Raw genomic sequence first — 20,850 nt, forward strand, 5'->3', positions numbered from 1 at the left:
GGGTGGTATTTTCCATTTTCTTTATGTGTGAATAATTTGAAGATTATTTCCTAATGATCAGTCCTTCCAAAATTCCCTTTTCTGCTCTGGGAGATAAAAATTAGAAAAAGCAAACATTTTATATTCCTTTTAGATAATGATTTCACTTAACTCAGAGTAACTTTTGAATGTCAGAGAGTAAGAGTGCTAAGTTTAAGAAGCATTCTGTGGTTACAAGAAGGAGGTGAAGATTTGAGAGTGGGACAGAAAGGAGAGTGAGGAATTACACATCTCTTTTTCCCAGCTACTTAAGAAGTAAAACCCCCAAGGTGACTTGGACATTGACAAATGCTGTTATTTCCAGTTTCTCTGATGGTTTGACTGGGCTTCTTTTAGAGGATAAACTGATCGAAAATTTGCATGTTGGTAGAACATGTAATATTGCTGAGTACTGCTTTTGCCAGTATCCAAGAAGAAAAGTGTATGTATGTATATTCTAGTAAAAACCTTTAGGGGAATGAAAATGTACTTTTTCTGTAATGTCTGAACTCAGATTATTTCTCTTCAGGATGGTGTTGGGATGCCTGTCTTCATCCTGAATTTCACAGACTGATTTTGCTGCTTACACCAGTTTTTTCTCTTATAGAATTGTGGCACCATCATGATTAGTTGTGCAGCAAGCACACTGAACAGTTGATTATTCCAAACAGTATGCAGAAAAGCAGGGGGTGTTGATGGCAGAGATCCAGCACTGTAACTCATTTCTCAGCCAGTTGGGTTTTTGGAGGACATATTTGTGGTTGAGTAAGTGTATCCTGACTCAGGATTTTAGGATCATTCTGTACATACTAAGTATTTGACATTAGTTCTGAGGGAACTTTAGGGGAGAAGTTCACTTTGTGTTGTATATCCCTCTCCTTTTGAGCATTCTGCCTTCTCAGCTGTCTTTTTTTCTTTTTTTAAAATCAGAGACTTAGATGTGAATAAACTTCTTGCCAAATTTCTATTTATGGATTACTCTGTCTTGTTGGAATTACTGTGATCTGCTAATGTTTTGTATATATAGAAAATGTTCTTTGTGCTGTTGGTCTCTGCATAAGTTGATCTTCAGTTAGCCCAGAAATATTTGGAGGCTGAACTGTCAACAAAAGAAATGCAAGCTTTTCAGCTATGTAGTTGATAAGTACACGTTCTTTGTAATACAGTAACGCAGTTGTGTTAAAATTAAGCATGTGTCTTCCTTTATCCTTGTCCTCAAGCCTCTTACTATTTTAGGGGCAGCGGGTGTGTCATCTAAAGGTAGAAATGGGCCCAAGGGTTAGTCACTGTAAGGCAGTGATTCCTCCTGTTTCTGTACTACCTTAGGACGTTGCCATTAAAATCTCATGAGATGTAATGAAGTTACCACATTTTTCTAAACAAACAACTTTTATTTTTGAAAAATGGTATTCACCCTCTGTTAAGGAGAGTCTCAGTAACCCAGTGGGGAGGAGTTTAGTTCAGTTCAGTTGCTCAGTCGTGTCCGACTCTTTGCGACTCCATGGACTGCAGCATGCCAGGCTTCCCTGTCCTTCACAATCTCATGGAGCTTGCTCAAATTCATGTCCATTGAGTCAGTAATCCCATCCATCCATCTCATCCTCTGTTGTCCCTTTCTCCTGCCTTCAATCTTTCCCGGCATTAGGGTCTTTTCTAATGAGTCGGCCCTTTGCATCAGGTGGCCAGTGTATTGCTGCTTCGGTTTCAGCATCAGTCCTTCTAATAAATATTCAAGGTTGATTTCCTTTAGGATTGACTGGTTTAATCTCCTTTCAGTCCAAAGGACTCTCAAGAGTCTTCTCCAGCACTGCAGTTCAAAAGCTACAGAGGTCACTGCTACAGAGGAGCAATATAGAATCTATATCCATAGTCCTTGGCACTTAGTAGATGTTCAGTAAAGTTATATTGAATGAGAAAACATTTCTTCTCTTAAGTCGAGCCTTCACCAACCATTCTACTACTCCTTCCTCTTGGACTTTAATAAATTCTGTACCTACCTGTCTTAATGCATATCACATTAATGGTAATACTGTAATTTACTTACATGTCTGTCTCCCCCTACTGGCCAGAAATCTTAGCACTAGACTGTGCCTTTTATCTTTGTATGCAGAGCATCTGGCTTTAACTCCATAATGAGTGCCCTGTTTTATGAATGAGTAAGTGTTCAAATAATTTTTATATCACAAACACATGTACACACATAGAAAGGTGGTAGGCAGTGATTCATCTACATATGTACCTGCCCCATTGTGTGATCTTACAGTAATATCGGGTTTTCAAAAATATGGAAAGAAAGAAAATGAGAACAACACCTTCAAGCTTAGTTGATTTTTAGGATATATATGTAGTCATACTTTTGTGAAGGGGACCAGTTGAGAACCTGAGCTTGCTTCTTTCTTTGAAGATGTATAAGAGCTTATTAAGCACTTATCAAGTAGGGATTTGGTGTGTGTTGGAAAGGTTCAGATGTAATCTGTATCGCTTTATAAATTGATAAAAAGATGCCCCCAAACTTTTTCTTTAAAGCAGTATCATGATGTGGGACATGAAAATACACTTGTTACTTGGCTTCTTATACCGTCAGCAGCAAAGAGGCTGTGTAATTAAAACTTTTCTCTAAGGTAGTGAGGTAGATCTGCCTCAGATCAGAACTTAGAGACAGTAGGAAATGTGAATCTTGGTTTAAAAAAAAAATGTTGGCAACGTCATCTTTACAGAAAGTGTGTGATAAATGTCCCTGACTACAAATATAGAGAATGAAAACAAATTTTAATTAGCATATATAATAAACGTACTAGGTTCAAAGCACTCTTTGATGTAAAGTAGTCTGTGGTTAGAAATTGCAATATTTTTATTTCAGCCAAAATAACTGAATGTCCAGGAAGTTAAGTAAAAGCTAGAATTAGAAGTTAGGATTGGTGAAATGTTAAATAACATTTAAAGGAAATGTTGTATCCCTTAGCACGTATCAGAAACCTCCCTCCCTTGGGAAGATATTTTGCTGATCTTTGTACCAGGCATGGTGTTCTGGTTTATAGACTGCTTCGTTGTCAACAGCCCCACCACTTCACCTCCTTGCTCTGCCAGAGCCATTTCATTTGTCTGGGATCTCCTCCTGTGACAGTTATTTCAGCTGCCCCAAGCCCCTGGTCTGGCCAGAGTTCGTTGCTTAGTGATTTCAGTAGTAGAGAGAGTAGTGGTTAAGACCACAGGTTTTAGAATTGGGTTCCAGTCCCAGCTGTACCACTTAATAGCTTTGTAACTTGGGCAGGTTACTTCTGTCCTTCATTTGCCTTTTGTCATACAAAAGAGAGGATAGTATCCTTACATGTGTTAATACATGCAGAATGCTTGTTACAGTACTTGGCACATAGTCAACACTGGAATGTTAACTGCTGTTACTACTGTTGCTTTGTCCTGGCATCATAGTTCACCTTCAAAGCAGTAGCCCTTCTGGGTGTCATTAATTAAAAAGCAACTGCCTTTTCATACTTTATACAATTTCTTCATTCTCTTGACTCCTTTGATCCCTTGGGGAATGGTAATTGCCTAAGCTCTCCAGAAATAACTGCCTTAACATCTGGTTGATTGAGATACACGGAGATTTGTTTAATATGGGGGCGGCGGTGCGTGGGCAGGACAGGAGGATGATGTGGAAGTCCCTTGGAGGGCTGTCCTGCCAACCCACCACTCGTGCCTCTCAGTGTCCCTGGTCAGGACAGAGGTGGGGCTATGGGTCAGCAAAATGTGAACACAGTATAAGGTAAGAGAGAGCAAGGCTGAGAATCAGGTGGTGAGGACTTTATTGTAGAGCACAGAGGGACCTTGTATTATTTACCTCCAAGGGAAAATTAGGATCTAGAGAGGTTAAATGATTCACTTAACTGCCTAAGATCACACAGTAAAGTGTCTGTAGTAGAATTGACAAGGGATAAGCTCTCCCTTTAGATAGTTCAGCTTTCTTGTTTTTCTGTTTTCTAAAAGGGTAAACTTAGGTCAGTTTTACCTTTCTTCTTTGTAAAATAATTCCACCATATTTCCTGATTCTCAGAAGTTACCGTAGGCAAAACCTATTTGATATAAAATGAAGGAATTATACAGTGACTCTTAAAGGGAGATTTTTGATATATTGCATTATTTTTAGAAATTGTAAGATATTTGCAACAAAACTTGCCATTCTAACCATTTTAAGCAAATTAATTCAGTGGTGTTAATTCAGAGTATTGTGCTGCCATCATTACTGTTTCCAAAACAAAATTACCCCAGATAGAAATTGTATAATCGTAAAACTGTAACTTCCCATTCCTCCTCCCCCCAGCCCCTGGTAATCTCTAATCTCTTTCTGTCTCTATGAATTTGTCTACTTTAGGTACCTCATAAGTGGAATCATACAATATCTTTTTGTCTGACCTGTTGCACTTAGCATAATGTCTTCAGGGTTTACCCATGTTGCTGCACGTGTCAGATCTCCATTTCATTTTATAGCTGAATAATATTTTGTTGTATATATAAATACTACATTTTATCTGTCAATGGAAATTTGGGGCTGTTGCCATCTTTTTTTTTTTTGACCATCAAAAAAAACAATTTTGGCATTATGAACACTGGTGGTGTAGTGTCTGAGTCCCTGCTTTTGGTTGTTTTCTTTTGGTTCTAGAAGTAGAATTACTGGGTCATATGGCAATTCTGTGTTAAATTTTTTGAGGAATTGCTGTACTTCTTTTTCACACAGGCTGCAACCAGCAATGCATAAGCGTTCTAGTTCCCCACTTCCTTGATAACTCTTGTTATTTTGTGGGGTTTTTTTTTTGTTTTTTGTTTTTTCTTTTTTGGTGATAGGAATCTCAATGGATGTGAAGTAGTATCTCACTATGGGTTTGATTTGTGGTGATGTTTGGCATCTTTTCCAGTGCGTATTGACCATTTGGGTGTCTTCTTTGGAGAAATTCCTATTAAGTCCTTTGCCCATTTTTGAATCGGGTTGTTTCTTTTGTTGTTGAATTGTAAGAGTCCTTTATATATGCTAGATCCCATGTCAGATGTATGGTTTGCAGGTATTTTCTCCTACGGTTTCTTTTCACTCTGTTGATAGTGTTTTTTGTACAAATTTTACAAATTTTGATGAAGTCCAGTTTACCTGTTTTTTTTTCCTTTTGCTTTTGATGTCATTAAAAAAAAATCCTCTTTAAAGCTAATGCTGTGAAGATTTTCCCTTGTTTACTTCTAAGAATTTTATAGTTTTAGCTGTTATGTTGAGGTCTTTGATGTGTTTTGAGTTAATTTTTTGTACTAAATGAAATGGTTTAAGGTAAAGGTCTAACACATTCTCTTGCAGGCAGATACCTAGTTTCCCTTGCATCGTTTGTTGAAAATGTTTTTAATCTTAATAAACTTAAGTCTTACAGCTACGTGTGGCTAGCAGCTAACATTTTGGACAGCTCAGATCTAGCTGATCGTTTAATTTTTCTCCTTTAATCTGTTAATGTGGTGAATGACATTAGTCGATGGAGTGGAAATTCTCAGAACTAACAGACTGCTTTTGCGTTTCTGGCACAGCATGGTGGTTCCTGATACTTAAGAGCTTTTTTTAGTCACTTATCTATGTGTCCTTTCGTATCAAGTCAACTGAAATGGCGATGAAAATTTAGAAAAAAATTGTGCTTTCTCAAAAAATGTTATTACGCAAGATTTGGTCTGTGTCAGACTTTATTCTTATATCGTAAAAATACATTGCTTTACTTAAATATGTGCATTGTATTAACCTTTTTTCTGTTACAGACTGCCCATCATTATTTTGTATTGAGATAGAATTCATATGCTATTCAATTCACTCTTTTAAAGTGTACAACTCAGGGAGTTCCCTGGTGGTCCAGTGGCTAAGACTCCACATTCCCAGCACAGGGGGCCTGGGTTCAGTCTTGTTCAGGGAACTAGATCCACATGCCACCACTAAGAGCTCGCATACCGCAACAAAGAGTGAAGATGCCACATACTGCAATTCAGACCCAACGCAGCCAAATATTTTTTTAAATAATAATAAAGTGCACAATTCAGGAGTTTTTAGTAGATCTACAAAATTGTGAAAACATTCAAGTCGATCAGTCGTGTCCAACTATTTGGGACCCCATGGACTGAAGCCTACCAGGCTCCTCCATCCACGGAATTTTCCAGGCAAGAGTACTGGAGTGGGTTGCCATTTCCTTCTCCAGGGGATCTTCCCAACCCAGGGATCGAACCCAGGTCTCCCGCGTTGTAGGCAGATGCTTTCTTTACGGTCTGAGCCACCAGGGAAGTCCTCTGTGAAAACATTACTAGTATCTAATTCTAAAATATTTTCATTACCCCAGTACACATTAGCAGTTACTCCCCATCTCTCTTCTCTCCAGCCTATGTCTTTATAGATTTGCCTATTCTGTACATCAGATAAAGGCAATCATAAAATGTATGGTCTTTTGTAATTAGCTTATTTCACTTAGTGTTTTTGTCGAAGTTCATCTGTGGTTGCAGCATTTCTCAGTACTTCACTCCCTTGTATTATTGCTTAACTATATTCCATTGTATGGATATATTGCTCAGTCCCTAAGTTGTGTCCAACTCTTTGCCACCCCATGGACTGCAGCACTCCAGGCTTCCCTGTCCTTCACCATCTCCCTGAGTTTGCTCAAACTTACTTCCATTGAGTCAGTAATGTCATTCAACCATCTCATCCTCTCTCGCCCTCTTCTCTTGCCCTCAATCTTCCCCAGCATCAGGGTCTTTTCCAGTGAGTCAGCTCTTTGCATCAGGTGGCCAAAGTATTGGAGCTCCAGCTTCAGCACCAGTTCTTCCAGTGAATATTCAGGGTTGACTTACCACAGTTCAAAAGCATCAGTTTTTTCAGCTCTCAGCCTCCTTTATGATCCAACACTCACATCCATACATGACTGCTAGAAAAACCATAGCTTTGACTACACAGACCTCTGTTGGCAAAATGATATCTCTACTTTTTAATACACTGTCTATGTTTGTCATAGCTATTCTTCCAGGGAGCCAAGCATCTTTTAATTTCAAGTGTGGCTGCAGTCACCGTCTGCATTGATTTTGGAGCCCAAGAAAATGAAATCTGACAGTTTCCACATTTTCCCCATCTATTTGCCATGTAGTTATAGGACCAGATGCCATGATCTTCACTTTTTGAAAGTTGAGTTTTAAACCAGCTTTTTCACTCTCGTCTTTCACCTTCATCAAAAGGCTCTTCAGAACCTCTTCACTTTCTGCCATTAAAGTGGTATCATTTGCATATTTGAGGTTATTGATATTTCTCCCCACAATCTTGATTCCAGCTTGTACTTCATCCAGCCCAGCATTTCTCATGATATACTCTGCATATAAGTTAAATAAGCAGTGTGACAATATACAGCCTTCAAGTACTCCTTTCCCAATTTTGAACCAATCCATTGTTCCATGTCTAGTTGTAACTGTTGCTGCTTGTCCTGCATATAGGTTTCTCAGGAGGCAGGTAATGTGGTCTGGCACTCCCATCTTATTAAGAATATTCCCACAGTTTGTTTTGATCCACACAATCATAGGCATTACCATAGTCAGTGAACCAGAAGTAGATGTTTTTTTTGAAATTCCCTTGCTTTTTCTATGATTTTGACAGATGCTGGTAATTTGATCTCTGATTCCTCTGCCTATTCTAAATCTAGCTTGTACAGCTGGAAGTTCTTGGGTCACGTACTGCTGAAGCCTAGCTTGAAGGATTTTGAGCATAATCTTGCTGGCATGTGAAAGAAGTACAATTGTGTGATAATTTGAGCTTTCTTTGGTATTGCTTTTCTTTGGGATTGGAATGAAAACTGACTTTTCCAATCCTGTAGCCACTGCTGAGTTTTCCAAATTTGCTGGCATATTGAGTGCAGCACTTAAACAGCATCATCTTTTAAGATTTGAAATAGCTCAGCTGAAACTCCATCACTTCCACTAGCTTTGTTTGTAGTAATGCTTCCTAGGGCCCACTTGACTTCACACTCCAAGATGTCTAACTCTGGGTGAGTGACCATACCCTCATGGTTGTCTGAATCCTTAAAAGCTTTCTTGTACAGTTCTTCCATGTATATTTGCCACCTTTTCTTAATCTCTTCTGCTTCTGTTAGGTCCTTGCCAATTTTGTCCTTTATTGTGCCCGTCTTTGCATGAAATGTTCCCTTGGTATCTCCAGTTTTCTTAAAGAGATCTCTAGTCTTTCCCATTCTGTTTTTTTCCTCTATTTCTTTGCATTTTCCACTTAAGAAGGCTTTCTTATCTCTCCTTGCTGTTTCTGGAACTCTGCATTCAATTAGATATATCTTTCCCTTTCTCCTTTGCCTTTCACTTTTCTTTTCTCAGGTATATGTAAGGCCTTCTCAGACAACCACTTTGCCTTCTTGAATTTCTTTTTCTTGGGGATGGTTTTGGTCACCACCTCCTGAACAGTGTTACGAACCTCCATCCATAGTTTTTCAGGCACTTTGTCTACCAGATTTAATCCCTTGAATCTATTCATCACCTCTTAGGTCATACATGAATAGCCTAGTGATTTCCCCTACTTTCTTCAATTTGAGCCTGAATTTTGCAATAAAGAGCTGATGATCTGAGCCATAGTCAGCTCCAGGTCTTGTTTTTGCTGACTATACAGAGCTTCTCTATCTTCGCCTGCAAAGAATATAATCAGTCTGATTTGGATACTGACCATCTGGTGATAATCTCTGTGTGGAGTCATTTGTTGTGTTGTTGGAAGAGAGTGCATGGATATATACTATATTTTATTTTCCTGTTTGTCATCACCCATTTGTTATCACCCGTTGGTTATAGTGAATAATGTTGCTATGAACATTAGTGTGTGTGTTTTTGTGTGGACATGTTTTCATTTTCTTGGATAGATTAGATACTTAGAAATGAAATTTCTGGGTCATATGGTAACTCTCAACCAGTTTGAGGAACTGCAAGACTCGTCTATAGAGTTGTTTTGTTCTATATTCCCACTGGGTTCCTTGGTGGCGCTATGGGAGGCTTTATGAGGCTTTTGCTTTTTTCACATTCTCACCAGCACGTATTACCTAGTAGATGTTAGGTAGTTTCTCATTGTGGTTTTGATTTGCATTTTCTTAATGACTGATGAGCTGAAGACTAATGATGTTTTATGTGCTTATTGGCCAGTTATATATCTTTGAAAAATACTCATTCAAACCTTTGTCCATTTTAGTTTTATTTTTTGTCTTTTCAGTTTTAAGTTGAAAGAGTTCTTTATATATCCTGGATATTAGGCCCTTATGAGATATATAATTTGCAAATATATTCTCTCATTCTATAAATTAATTGCTTTTTACTTTTGTTGGTGTAGTGTTTTTGAAGTTTTAATTCTGAAGAAGTCCAGTTAATCTGTTCTGTTGTTCCTTGTGTTTTTGGTGTCTTATTTAAGTAACTATTGCCTAGTCTAAAATCATGAACATTTGCACTGTGCTTTCTTCTAAGAATTCCGCAGTCTTAGCCTTTACATTTAAGTCTGATCCATTTTGAGTTAGTTTTTTTTTTAATAAGGTATGAGGTAGAGATCAGGTTTCATTCTTTTACACGTCCAGTCTTTAACATGTTGTCTAGTTGTGCCAGCACCATTTAAAATTTTTTTAGTTTTTGAAGTTTTTATAGTTTTTAAAGGTTACTTTCCCTTTATATTGGCTGTACATCCTTGAGCCTGTCTTACGTTCAGTAGTTTGTATCTCCTGCTCCTCTACCTATGTTGCCCCCTCACTGGTAACCACTAATTCATTCTCTATATCTGTGAGTCTGCTGCTCTTCTGTTGTATACACTAATTGGTTATGTTTATTAGATTCCACATATAAGTGATATCACACAGTATTTGTCTTTCCCTGACTTACTTTACAAATCGTAATGCCCTTCAAGTCTATCCATGTTGCTGTAGATGGCAAAATTTTATTTGTAGTCGTGGCTAAGTAGTATTTCACTGTGTGTGTGTCTACACACACACATATATTGCCATTTGTTTGTTTTTGTTTTCCCTTGCATTTGGAGTCAGATCCAAAAAGAAATTGCTAAGGCTAATGTCAAGGAGCTATTGCCTAGAAGTTTAATGGTTTCAAATTTATATTTAAGTCTTTGAACCATTTTGAGTTAATTTTTGTGTACGGTAAAAGGTAGTGGTTCAGTTTCGTTCTTTCGTGTGTAGCTGTCCGCTTTTCCCAACGCCATGTATTGAAGAGACTGTCCTTTCCCTGTTATGTGTTCTTGCCTCCTTTGTCATAAATTAATTGACCTTGTATGTGAGGAGGTTATTTCTGTGTGCAAATGAATGCTTTCTAAAAATGATTGTTGTGGGAAACCATATTTATTTCAGTGGTATTTCTCTTGCTTTTTGACATGCTTGGAACTCATCTTTTGGAGTTCTTTTCTAAGACACATGTGAAATAAGGTGAGGAAGAGAACTGAGTGATGCCTTTCAAAACACAAACCCATTTAAGAAATTGTCAGCGAAAATAACCAGCCTCCCTTCAAATATAAAAGTACCTAAAAGTATTTTTGAGCATTGGTGGCATTTTTAGAGTAAGAGGTCTACTAAAAATAGATCTTTTGGCCTTTAAGATGTGACTTATGGCAACAAACTGCTAGGTAAGAGTGTTATAAGGGTTTTTTTTTTTTTTTTTTGCCAAACTTGGAGAAGATAACAGGTATTCATCAGTGTTTCTACCTAAAACTGGTAAATTGAATCTCGCTCTCCTCTGGTGTGTAACCGTCAGTTTTATTTACTTTAATTTTAATTTCTTATTTCTGCTCTTTCCCTTGTCCCATTCCCTAAGAGACTTTTCTCCAGTGTCTCATTTTCTTAACGTGTTTATATAAATTCTGGTGCTGTGTAATCGATTCTAGATCATCAGTATTTAAATTCTAGGTTTGGTTGTTCTTAGCACATACTGGGGTGGGGGCCTTCGGCACCTCAGTCCCCAAATCCATACTCCTTCCCACCTGGACCTCCCCTACCCGTTGGAACCTCAGTTGATGAGCGCCGCAGCAGGCGTGGGAATGGGCAGCAGAGGCTGCGGGGAACCTCACCAGGAATCTAAGGACCAAACCAGCCTCTTTTTCCATTCCCAGTTTTATTTTTTTTTAACCCAAGGCATGCTGTGCTCCCTGTTTTCTTCTGTTTGTGTTGATTGGGAGAGGGGTATTCTGAGTGGGGTGGTAGATATTTTTTCTTCGTTTAACTATTTTAATACTCAGAGGGATATGGGAAAGGTAAAGTGAGGAGCTCCACTTGGGTGTAACCAGGTGGTGGTAGGGTCTGGGCCAGGCAGGCCCTTGTGTAAGTAGTGGAGTGTGTTCTTTCTCTCCCTCCCTGCTGTGCTTCTTCCAGTGGGACCATAGCTCTTACCTTTAGCTGTATGTGGGGCTCAAGTTAGATTGGAAGGAAGCCATGGAATGTCTCTCTGAAAATCCTTCTTTTGCTAGTCTTCCTTCTGAGATTCAGCTTTTGATTTTCTCCCATGACACACGCATCTTTCCCCAATATCTTGAACCCTGGGGTTTTATGTGAACAGGGCTTCCCTGGTGGCTCAGGTGGTGAAGAATCTGCCTGCACTGTGGGAGACCTGGGTTGGGAAGATCCCTTGAGGAGGGCATGCAACCGACTCCAATGTTCTTGCCTGGAGAATCCCCCTAGACAGAGGAGCCTGGTGGACTGCAGTCCATGGGGTTGCAAAGAGTTGGACACAATGGAGCGACTAAGCACAGTACACCCTGGAGTTGGGCTCCTTTACCGTTGCCTCACACAAGTTGTCCCATGTGTTACAGAAATTTCAGCAAATTTTAATACTGGCTAAAGTAAACTATACCAAAAGGTAAATTTGCAGCATGAGCAACATGTTATCTTAAGAAAAAAATTAAAACAGGCAGCTTACCAAGATAATTCACATACCATAAAATTCACCTGTTTAAAGTGCACAGCTCAGTGGTTTTTAGTATATTCAAGGTTGTGCAGATGTCACCACTGTTTAGTTCTAGAACATTTTTAATTGTTCCCCAAAGAAACCCACATTGTTAAGTTACTTTCTATCCCTCCATCTCCCCAGTCTCTAGCATCCACCAATCTACTTTGTGTCTCTGTGGATTTGCCTATTCTGGACATTTCATGAAAATGAAACTGGCTTTTTGAGGGTAGTGACTGAGTGTGTGCAGCTGCCCCAGGAGCCAGAGCTGTTATAGCTCCTCCTCTTCCACTTCCTGTTGTACACAGTAAAGATCGTTTATACAGCAAAAAATTAAAATAAAAAATGAAATTATGTAATACACGGTCTGTTGTGTTTGGCATCTTTCACTTAGTATGTTGTTCTCAAGATTCGTCCATGTGTAGCACATAACAGTACTTTGTTCTTTTTTGTGGTCAAATAATATTCCATGTGTAAATATACCACATTTTGTTAATCCGTTCATCAACTGACTGACATTTGGGTTGTTTCTGCCATTTGGCTGTTACAAATAATGTTCTGCTGTGAACATCTGCATTTTAGATATGTTTTTAATTCTTTTGGATATACACCTAGGAGGAGAATTGCTGAATCATGATTTACTGTTTAATGTTTTGAGAAACTGCCAAACTTTTCCAAAATGGCTACAATATTTTACATTCCCATCAACATTGTGTAAGGGTTCCAGTCTCTCCACATTCTCTTCAACACTTGTTATTGTCTACCTTTTTTGGTAATAGCCATCCTGCTGGGTGTAAAGTGGTATATTTTTGTGGTATTTATTTCTAATGACCAATGATCCTAAGCACTTTTTATGTGCTTGTTGACCATTCGTATATTTTCCTTTGGGAAGACATCTTTAATGCTAAGTATTGGTGGTCTGCTCTTTGGAATGCTGTTGTTTAGGTTAACTTTATCTGCTGTAAAAGAGGTTTTGCTTCATTAATTAAAATGTTTTAGTCTATTCTCAAAGGTTGTTTTAGAAAGCTAATCCAGAAGTAGCCTTCCCCATAAAAAAATTATGTTTTGTATCCTGGTCTGTAAAGTCTATAAAGACAGTTTGTCCACCCTCTGATAAACGATGGTAGATAAATAAAATGTTTCATAGGACTTATCCTGGTGATCTAGTGGTTAAAACTTTGTGCTGCCAATGCAAGGGGTGTGGGTTCAATCCCTAGTCAGGGAACTAAGATCTCATATGCTGTGTGGTGCAGCCAGGAGAAAAAAATGTTTAGTAGGCCCTATTTGGTCATTTGGTTTTTGTTGTAAATTTATCTGTAGGCTCAAAGAGTTAGCAGTGTAAAATTTACAAGTGGGGAACTTAGTGACTCATTTTAAATTTCATACATTGTGAGAATATTAGCTGACCTTTATTTGAGAAAAAGATCTACAAAGCAAGGCAAATGGATGCTTAACGTAGCAAGTGAAAATCTTGAAAAGGTGTATGATTTCATCCTTCTGTCCCTCTCTCCCCAGCGTGGTACCATGCGACGACGCTATGAAGATGATGGCATTTCAGATGATGAAATTGAAGGAAAAAGAACTTTTGACTTGGAAGAGAAGCTCCACACCAACAAATATAATGCAAATTTTGTTACTTTTATGGAAGGAAAAGGTCAGTATCATTTGGATTCAGACCTGCAGCCACTTGACGTAGGAGGTTGTAGACTCTGGGAGCTGTGGGCTCAGCATGTCTGCAGCCAAAATACTGCCTGTTAATGCTGTGATGCTGTTTATCTTTATTTTCTCTTCTTACACAATGCCACTCATGCACCAGCCTCTCCCTGTCCCCCAGCCCTACCCCATGAGTCATTCTCTGCTATATTGGAAGAAGCAAGCCTTTATTAGGACAGGAATGTTGGGATTTTTTCCCCTAAAGGCCTCTTCCTTCTCTTATCCCTTGGTTTGGGTTTAATTAAAAATAGTTCAATAGCAATTCCTTTATGCATGTACCTGCTCCACCATGACTGAGCTCCGTGTGTGTCATGCAGCTCGTTCTTTGGCAAACTGACAAGGATGTCATGGTGTGTATTGCAGGGGGCAGAATTAGATGTTAGGCTGTTAAGGCACAGGATGTGGTTTCTGCTTGGGATTTATGAGATGACTCAATAGTACTATCCCCTGTTGGTTAAATTCTGAATGATTGTGGAAATCTCTTATCGTATTACGTAGGTCCTTTTATCTTTTTCCAGCTAAACCTCTTGGCCTTTCTAACAATTGTTTTCTTATGGTGACAGATTTTAACGTAGAGTATATCCAGCGGGGTGGCTTAAGAGATCCTCTGATTTTCAAGAATTCCGATGGACTTGGAATAAAGTAAGTGTTCACTGATTGGGTTTGGCTGCAAAGTGGCCACATTACACACAGGGCTATAGACAGTGCAGTATTAATAATCCAAAGCATAGATCATTGAAACTATCTGAAGTGTGTTATATGTAAATGAGAAAATATAGATGAACTATAAAGAAAATAAATTTAAATCTCCTGAAATCTATCACCCTGAATAATCCCTATTAACCTTTTCTCATATATTCTTTTTTTCTACATATATATGTACATCTGTTTATATATGTATAAATATGTTTATATATGTATAAATGTTTATATTTAAAATATATTTTTTTAATCCTCAATTTGAAGATTGATGGGGCTTGACTGGGGAGTTCTTAGTTCTTTAAAAAAAAACTCACCCTGACTAGAGTAGTTGTGCTTCCCATTATACTTACTGGTGTTTGTTTCATAGGATGCCAGATCCAGACTTCACTGTGAATGATGTCAAAATGTGTGTGGGTAAGTGCTACACTCAAGGCCTTTGTTTTTGAGGCAAAGATCTAAGATTTACAGCTGAGTCTTAAATCTCTTACTGAGATTTTAAGGTTTAGGAGCATTGAACTATATATTTATTTGAAGTATATACTATTTGAAATACTGTCTTGATTAGATAGTACTATTTAGCAACTGAGAATTTCCTCAAAGGGAGTTACTGAAGTTGCTTCGTTGAGTACTTCTCATTAGACCACAGCATCTGAACATCTGCCTCTTTCCTACCTTCCAGTTTTATCTCTGTGCGTCCTTCCTTCTCTCCATGAAGAGCCTGCCTTCGAGGGTAAAATTTCAAAAGTAGAATTATATTTCTCTGAGTCAAGAATGAAACCTCATTTATGATTCTCATCCTTCCCTAAAAGCCATAGAGAAATTTCCAGAAAATTTTCACTAACGCTACATTTGGTTATAGAATGTGGTCCACTGGAGAAAGGAATGGCAAACCACTTCAGATTCTTGCCTTGAGAACCCCATGAACAGTATGAAAAGGCAAAATGATAGGATACTGAAAGAGGAACTCCCCAGGTCAGTAGGTGCCCAATATGCTACTGGAGATCAGTGGAGAAATAACTCCAGAAAGAATGAAGGGATGGAGCCAAAGCAAAAACAATACCCATTTGTGGGTGTGACTGGTGATAGAAGCAAGGTCCCATGCTGTAAAGAGCAATATTGCATAGGAACCTGGAATGTCAGGTCCATGAATCAAGGCAGATTGGAAGTGGTCAAACAGGAGATGGCAAGAGTAAATGTCGACATTCTAGGAATCAGCGAACTAAAATGGAGTGGAATGGATGAATTTAACTCAGATGACCATTATATCTACTACTGCGGGCAGGAATCCCTTAGAAGAAATGGAGTAGCCATCATGGTCAACAAGAGAGTCTGAAATGGAGTACTTGGATGCAATCTCAAAAACGACAGAATGATCTCTGTTCGTTTCCAAGGCAAACCATTCAGTATCACAGTAATCCAAGTCTATGCCCTGACCAGTAATGCTGAAGAAGCTGAAGCTGGATGGTTTTATGAAGACCTTCTAGAACTAACACCCCCAAAAGATGTCCTTTTCATTATAGGGGACTGGAATGCAAAAGTAGGAAGTCAAGAAAACCTGGAGTAACAGGCAAATTTGGCCTTGGAATACAGAATGAAGCAGGGCAAAGACTAATAGAGTTTTGCCAAGAAAATGCTCTGGTCATAGCAAACTCCCTCTTCCAACAACACAAGAGAAGACTACACATGGACATCACCAGATGGTCAACACTAAAATCAGGTTGATTATATTCTTTGCAGCCAAAGATGGAGAAGCTCTATACAGTCAACAAAAACAAGACCGGGAGCTGATTGTGGCTCAGATCACGAACTCCTTATTGCCAAATTCAGACTGAAATTGAAGAAAGTAGGGAAAACCACTAGACCATTCAGGTATGACCTAAATCAAATCCCTTATAATTATACAGTGGAAGTGAGAAGTAGATTTAAGGGCCTAGATCTGATAGATAGAGTGCCTGATGAACTATGGATGGAGGTTCTTGACATTGTATAGGAGACAGGGATCAAGACCATCCCCATGGAAAAGAAATGCAAAAAAGCAAAATGGCTGTCTGAAGAGGCCTTAGAAATAGCTGTGAAAAGAAGAGAAGCAAAAAGCAAATGAGAAAAGGAAAGATATAAGCATCTGAATGCAGAGTTCCAAAGAATAGCAAGAAGAGATAAGAAAGCCTTCCTCAGCAATCAATGCAAAGAAATAGAGGAAAACAACAGAATGGGAAAGACGAGAGATCTCCTCAAGAAAATTAGAGATACCAAGGGAACATTTCATGCAAAGATGGACTCACTCGATAAAGGACAGAAATCATATGGACCTAACAGAAGCATAAGATATTAAGAAGAGGTGGCAAGAATACACAGAAGAACTGTACAAAAAAAGATCTTCATGACCCAGGTAATCACGATGATGTGATCACTCACCTAGAGCCAGACATCCTGGAATGTGAAGTCAAGTGGGCCTTACAAGGCATCACTATGAACAAAGCTAGTGGAGGTGATGGAATTCCAGTTGAGCTATTTCAAATCCTGAAAGATCATGCTGTGAAAGTGCTGCACTCAATGTGCCAGCAAATTTGGAAAACTCAGCAGTGGCCACAGGACTGGAAAAGGTCAGTTTTCATTCCAATCCCAAAGAAAGGCAATGCCAAAGAATGCTCAAACTACTGCACAATTGCACTCATCTCACACGCTAGTAAAGTGATGCTCAAAATTCTCCAAGCCAGGCTTCAGCAGTACATGAACTGTGAACTTCCAGATGTTCACGCTGGTTTTAGAAAAGGCAGAGGAACCAGAGATCAAATTACCAACATCCGCTGGATCATGGAAAAAGCAAGAGAGTTCCAGAAAAAAATCTATTTCTGCTTTATTGACTAGGCCAAAGCCTTGGACTGTGTGGACCATAATAAACTGGAAAATTCTGAAAGAGATGGGAGGAATACCAGGCCACCTGACCTGCCTCTTGAGAAACCTGTATGCAGATCAGGAAGCAACAGTTAGAACTGGACATGGAACAACAGACTGGTTCCAAATAGGAAAAGGAATATGTCAAGGCTGTATATTGTCACCCTGCTTATTTAACTTATATGCAGAGTATATCATGAGAAACGCTGGGCTGGAAGAAGCACAAGCTGGAATCAAGATTGTCGGGAGAAATATCAATCACCTCAGATATGCAGATGACCCCACCCTTATGGCAGAAAGTGAAGAGGAACTCAAGAGCCTCTTGATGACAGTGAAAGAGGAGAATGAAAAAGTTGGCTTAAAGCTCAACATTCAGAAAACGAAGATCATGGCATCTGGTCCCATCACTTCATGGCAAATAGATGGGGAAACAGTAGGAACAATGTTAGACTTTATTTTGGGGGGCTCCAAAATCACTGCAGATGGTGACTGTAGCCATGAAATTAAAAGACGCTTGCTCCTTGGAAGAAAAGTTATGACCAACCTAGATAGCATATTGAAAAGCAGAGACATTACTTTGCCAACAAAGGTCCATCTAGTCAAGGCTATGGTTTTTCCTGTGGTCATGTATGCATGTGAGAGTTGGACTGTGAAGAAAGCTGAGCACTGAAGAATTGATGGTTTTGAACTGTGGTGTTGGAGAAGACTCTTGAGAGTCCCTTGGACTGCAAGGAGATCCAACCATTGCATTCTAAAGGAGATCAGTCCTGGATGTTCTTTGGAAGGAATGATGCTAAAGCTGAAACTCCAGTACTTTGGCCATTTCATGCGAAGAGTTGACTCATTGGAAAAGACTGATGCTGGGAGGAATTGGGGGCAGGAGGAGAAGGGGACGACAGAGGATGAGATGGCTGGATGGCATCACTGACTCGATGGACGTGAGTCTGAGTCAACTCTGGGAGTTGGTGATGGACAGGGAGGCCTGGCGTGCTGTGATTGATGGAGTTGAAAAGAGTCGGACATGACTGAGCGACTGAACTGACTGACTTAACTGACATTTGGTAACATGGCTAAGGTTTGAAACTTCATAAACTGCGAAGTAAATACATTAAAATATCTCTTCATCAGTGATTGGTTAACTTGAGTCTTTAGTCAGATTTGTATTTCATTATATTCAAAATTTAGGGGGAAAAAAGCAAATTAGAGCAGTATAATTAAAGAAGGAAACTTCTGGTGTCACTTATGAAAGTCACTCAGTCATGTCAGACTCTTTGCAACCCCATGGACTGTAGCCTGCCAGGCTCCAGGGATTTTCCAGGCCAGAATACTGGAGTGGGTTGCTGTTCCCTTCTCCAAGGGCTCTTCCCAACTCAAGGATCGAACCCTGGTCTCCCACATTGCAGGCAAATCTTTTACCATCTGCTCATCATTGGTGTTCAGTGTGGCCCTGAGACATGCCAGGATCCTCAGGAATTCAGAGATGGTTACTCTCATATACATGATAAGGCAGTAAAGTGGATAAAAATGTTTTAGAAATGTTTCTAACAGAACGTGAAACGAAAGGTGCTTTGGGCTTCCGTTGTGCCTTGTCCTCTGTGCTGAAGCTTCAGTGCCAGCTTCCCCTTTGAAATGAAGTATTGCAGTACTGTCTATTGGCCACTTGAGGGCTTTTTTTAGACAACTGAAAAACTGTTTATCCAAGAGGTGAATGTCCGAGGTAGAGGAAGGTTCTCTAAATCCCTGTATTTTTCACTCCCCTACATGTTTTTGTGTTAGATTTCGCTTTTCCTCCTGTCACTGTGTATTTCCTATTACTCAGCACAGTCTCTGGGGTGTAGTAGATACTCAGGAAATCTGTTTAGTAGTTACTCTTCACAAGGCAGGGTTCTCAGGGGGCTTCAGAAAACCTAATAGTAGAGTACCTATTGGTCTGTTACTTGACTTTTTTTTCCTAATGACCTCCAGGAAGTAATTCTTTGGATCCATAAGTTAATGGGCCACCACAGCTTTTCTCTATTGGTCAGGCATTCTCATGGGTTTATAGTCCACAGATGACTTGCATCAGAATCATATGTTCAGTTCAGTTCAGTCGCTCCGTCGTGTCCGACTCTTTGCGACTCCATGAATCACAGCACGCCAGGCCTCTCAGGCCTGTACCTCCTTGACCACTATTTTCTTAACTTTTCAGCTGGACTGCCTCTCCATATCTTCTCTTATGCTATTACCTCTGCTTGCAATTCACACTGTTGAATCTTGCTGAAATTCTGTTTAGTCCTCCAGGCCCAACTCAAATGTCTCCTCTTCCCTCTCTTTTTCTAAAAGCCTTCTCCGATCAGTCTAGTTAAAACAATTTTTGTCTTTTGATTTTTCATTTTTACTACCGTTTAATTAATTAGCATCTATTTTATGTCAAACATTTTACTTCATTGACTAAATCCTCACATTGGCCCACAAGGTGATATTATTCCCAAGTTATAGAAGAAAATATTAAGGTTTAGAAAAACTAAATAACTTGCCTAAATAATATTAGAGCTGAGATTTAAACTTAGGTCTCTTTGACTCTGAGGCTGTTTTTTCTCCCCCTGCTATTTTATGCTGCCTCTTTGGCATTCTGCCTTCTGTTGTGGTTATTACAGTTGGTTGAGCATCTTGTGTCCATTAAGATGTCTTTATCATTCAGTAAATATTTATGGAATGTACGAAATTTATCATCTATGAATGGTACTTAGTACTTAAAATTGTTAGGATTGAGATATTGAATAAAGATTCAACGCCTGACCATGTAGTAAACATGCTATAGGGAGTGATTATTGTTTTTAGTATTAATCATTGTCATTCTCATTCTTTCTGATTTGATTTTCTGTTGATTACCTCTTTCAAGTGACAATTATTTCCTGTCTATTTATTGCTGAATACTGTAAGGGAAAAAGGATAGTTTGTTTACTTTCATTTGTATCTTATATTCTTAATATATTTAAGGATATCAGTGGCTCAGTAGAAATGATGAGTGCGTCTTTCATGGCAGGGAGTCGTCGTATGGTGGATGTCATGGATGTGAACACACAGAAAGGCATTGAAATGACCATGGCTCAGTGGACACGCTACTATGAGACCCCAGAGGAGGAGCGAGAAAAACTCTATAATGTCATCAGCTTAGAGTTTAGCCACACCAGGCTGGAGAACATGGTGCAGAGGCCCTCCACGGTTAGTCTAATCGTTGTCTCCACATTGTCTTTGTCACCAGGAGGGTTGTTTATACACTGGGAGAAGTTCTTAAACATACCAGGATGAAGATGAAGATGAACAAGAAAATTTAACTTGTATTTAACTTGTGTTATTCGAGGGGTCATCATTTCCAACATCACTTGATTATGTTATAGGGAGAGGCCATTCTGATAATTTTGGGACTTTGTCACTTGCATGTAATGGGGAAGAGTCTTAAAATTCACTCTGATAAGAACTGTAAATAGGAAGTTTGCCTAGTAAATTTCTATCCTGTAGGTTTATACTTGTAGAGGTGCTTGGGAGAAAAATGCTTTAGAGGCAGGTGAGTAGATGCTGTTG

The 20,850-nt window shown here is 39.1% G+C and overlaps 1 protein-coding gene across 5 annotated transcripts in view; it reads left to right on the top strand.

Annotated features, from left to right (window-relative positions):
• The window catches only part of KDM2A (lysine demethylase 2A), a 92,590-nt gene that overhangs the window by 37,162 nt on the left and 34,578 nt on the right, over positions 1-20,850 (top strand). For all 5 annotated transcript variants that reach the window (XM_024987456.2, XM_059883116.1, XM_024987455.2 and 2 more), the window contains 4 exons: positions 13,492-13,630; positions 14,253-14,331; positions 14,759-14,805; positions 20,312-20,490. In XM_024987456.2, the coding sequence (XP_024843224.1) occupies positions 13,492-13,630; positions 14,253-14,331; positions 14,759-14,805; positions 20,312-20,490 (444 nt within the window). The remainder of the gene's footprint in view (positions 1-13,491; positions 13,631-14,252; positions 14,332-14,758; positions 14,806-20,311; positions 20,491-20,850) is intronic.

Source organism: Bos taurus, chromosome 29, assembly GCF_002263795.3.
Source record: "Bos taurus isolate L1 Dominette 01449 registration number 42190680 breed Hereford chromosome 29, ARS-UCD2.0, whole genome shotgun sequence".
Taxonomy (NCBI): domain Eukaryota; kingdom Metazoa; phylum Chordata; class Mammalia; order Artiodactyla; family Bovidae; genus Bos; species Bos taurus.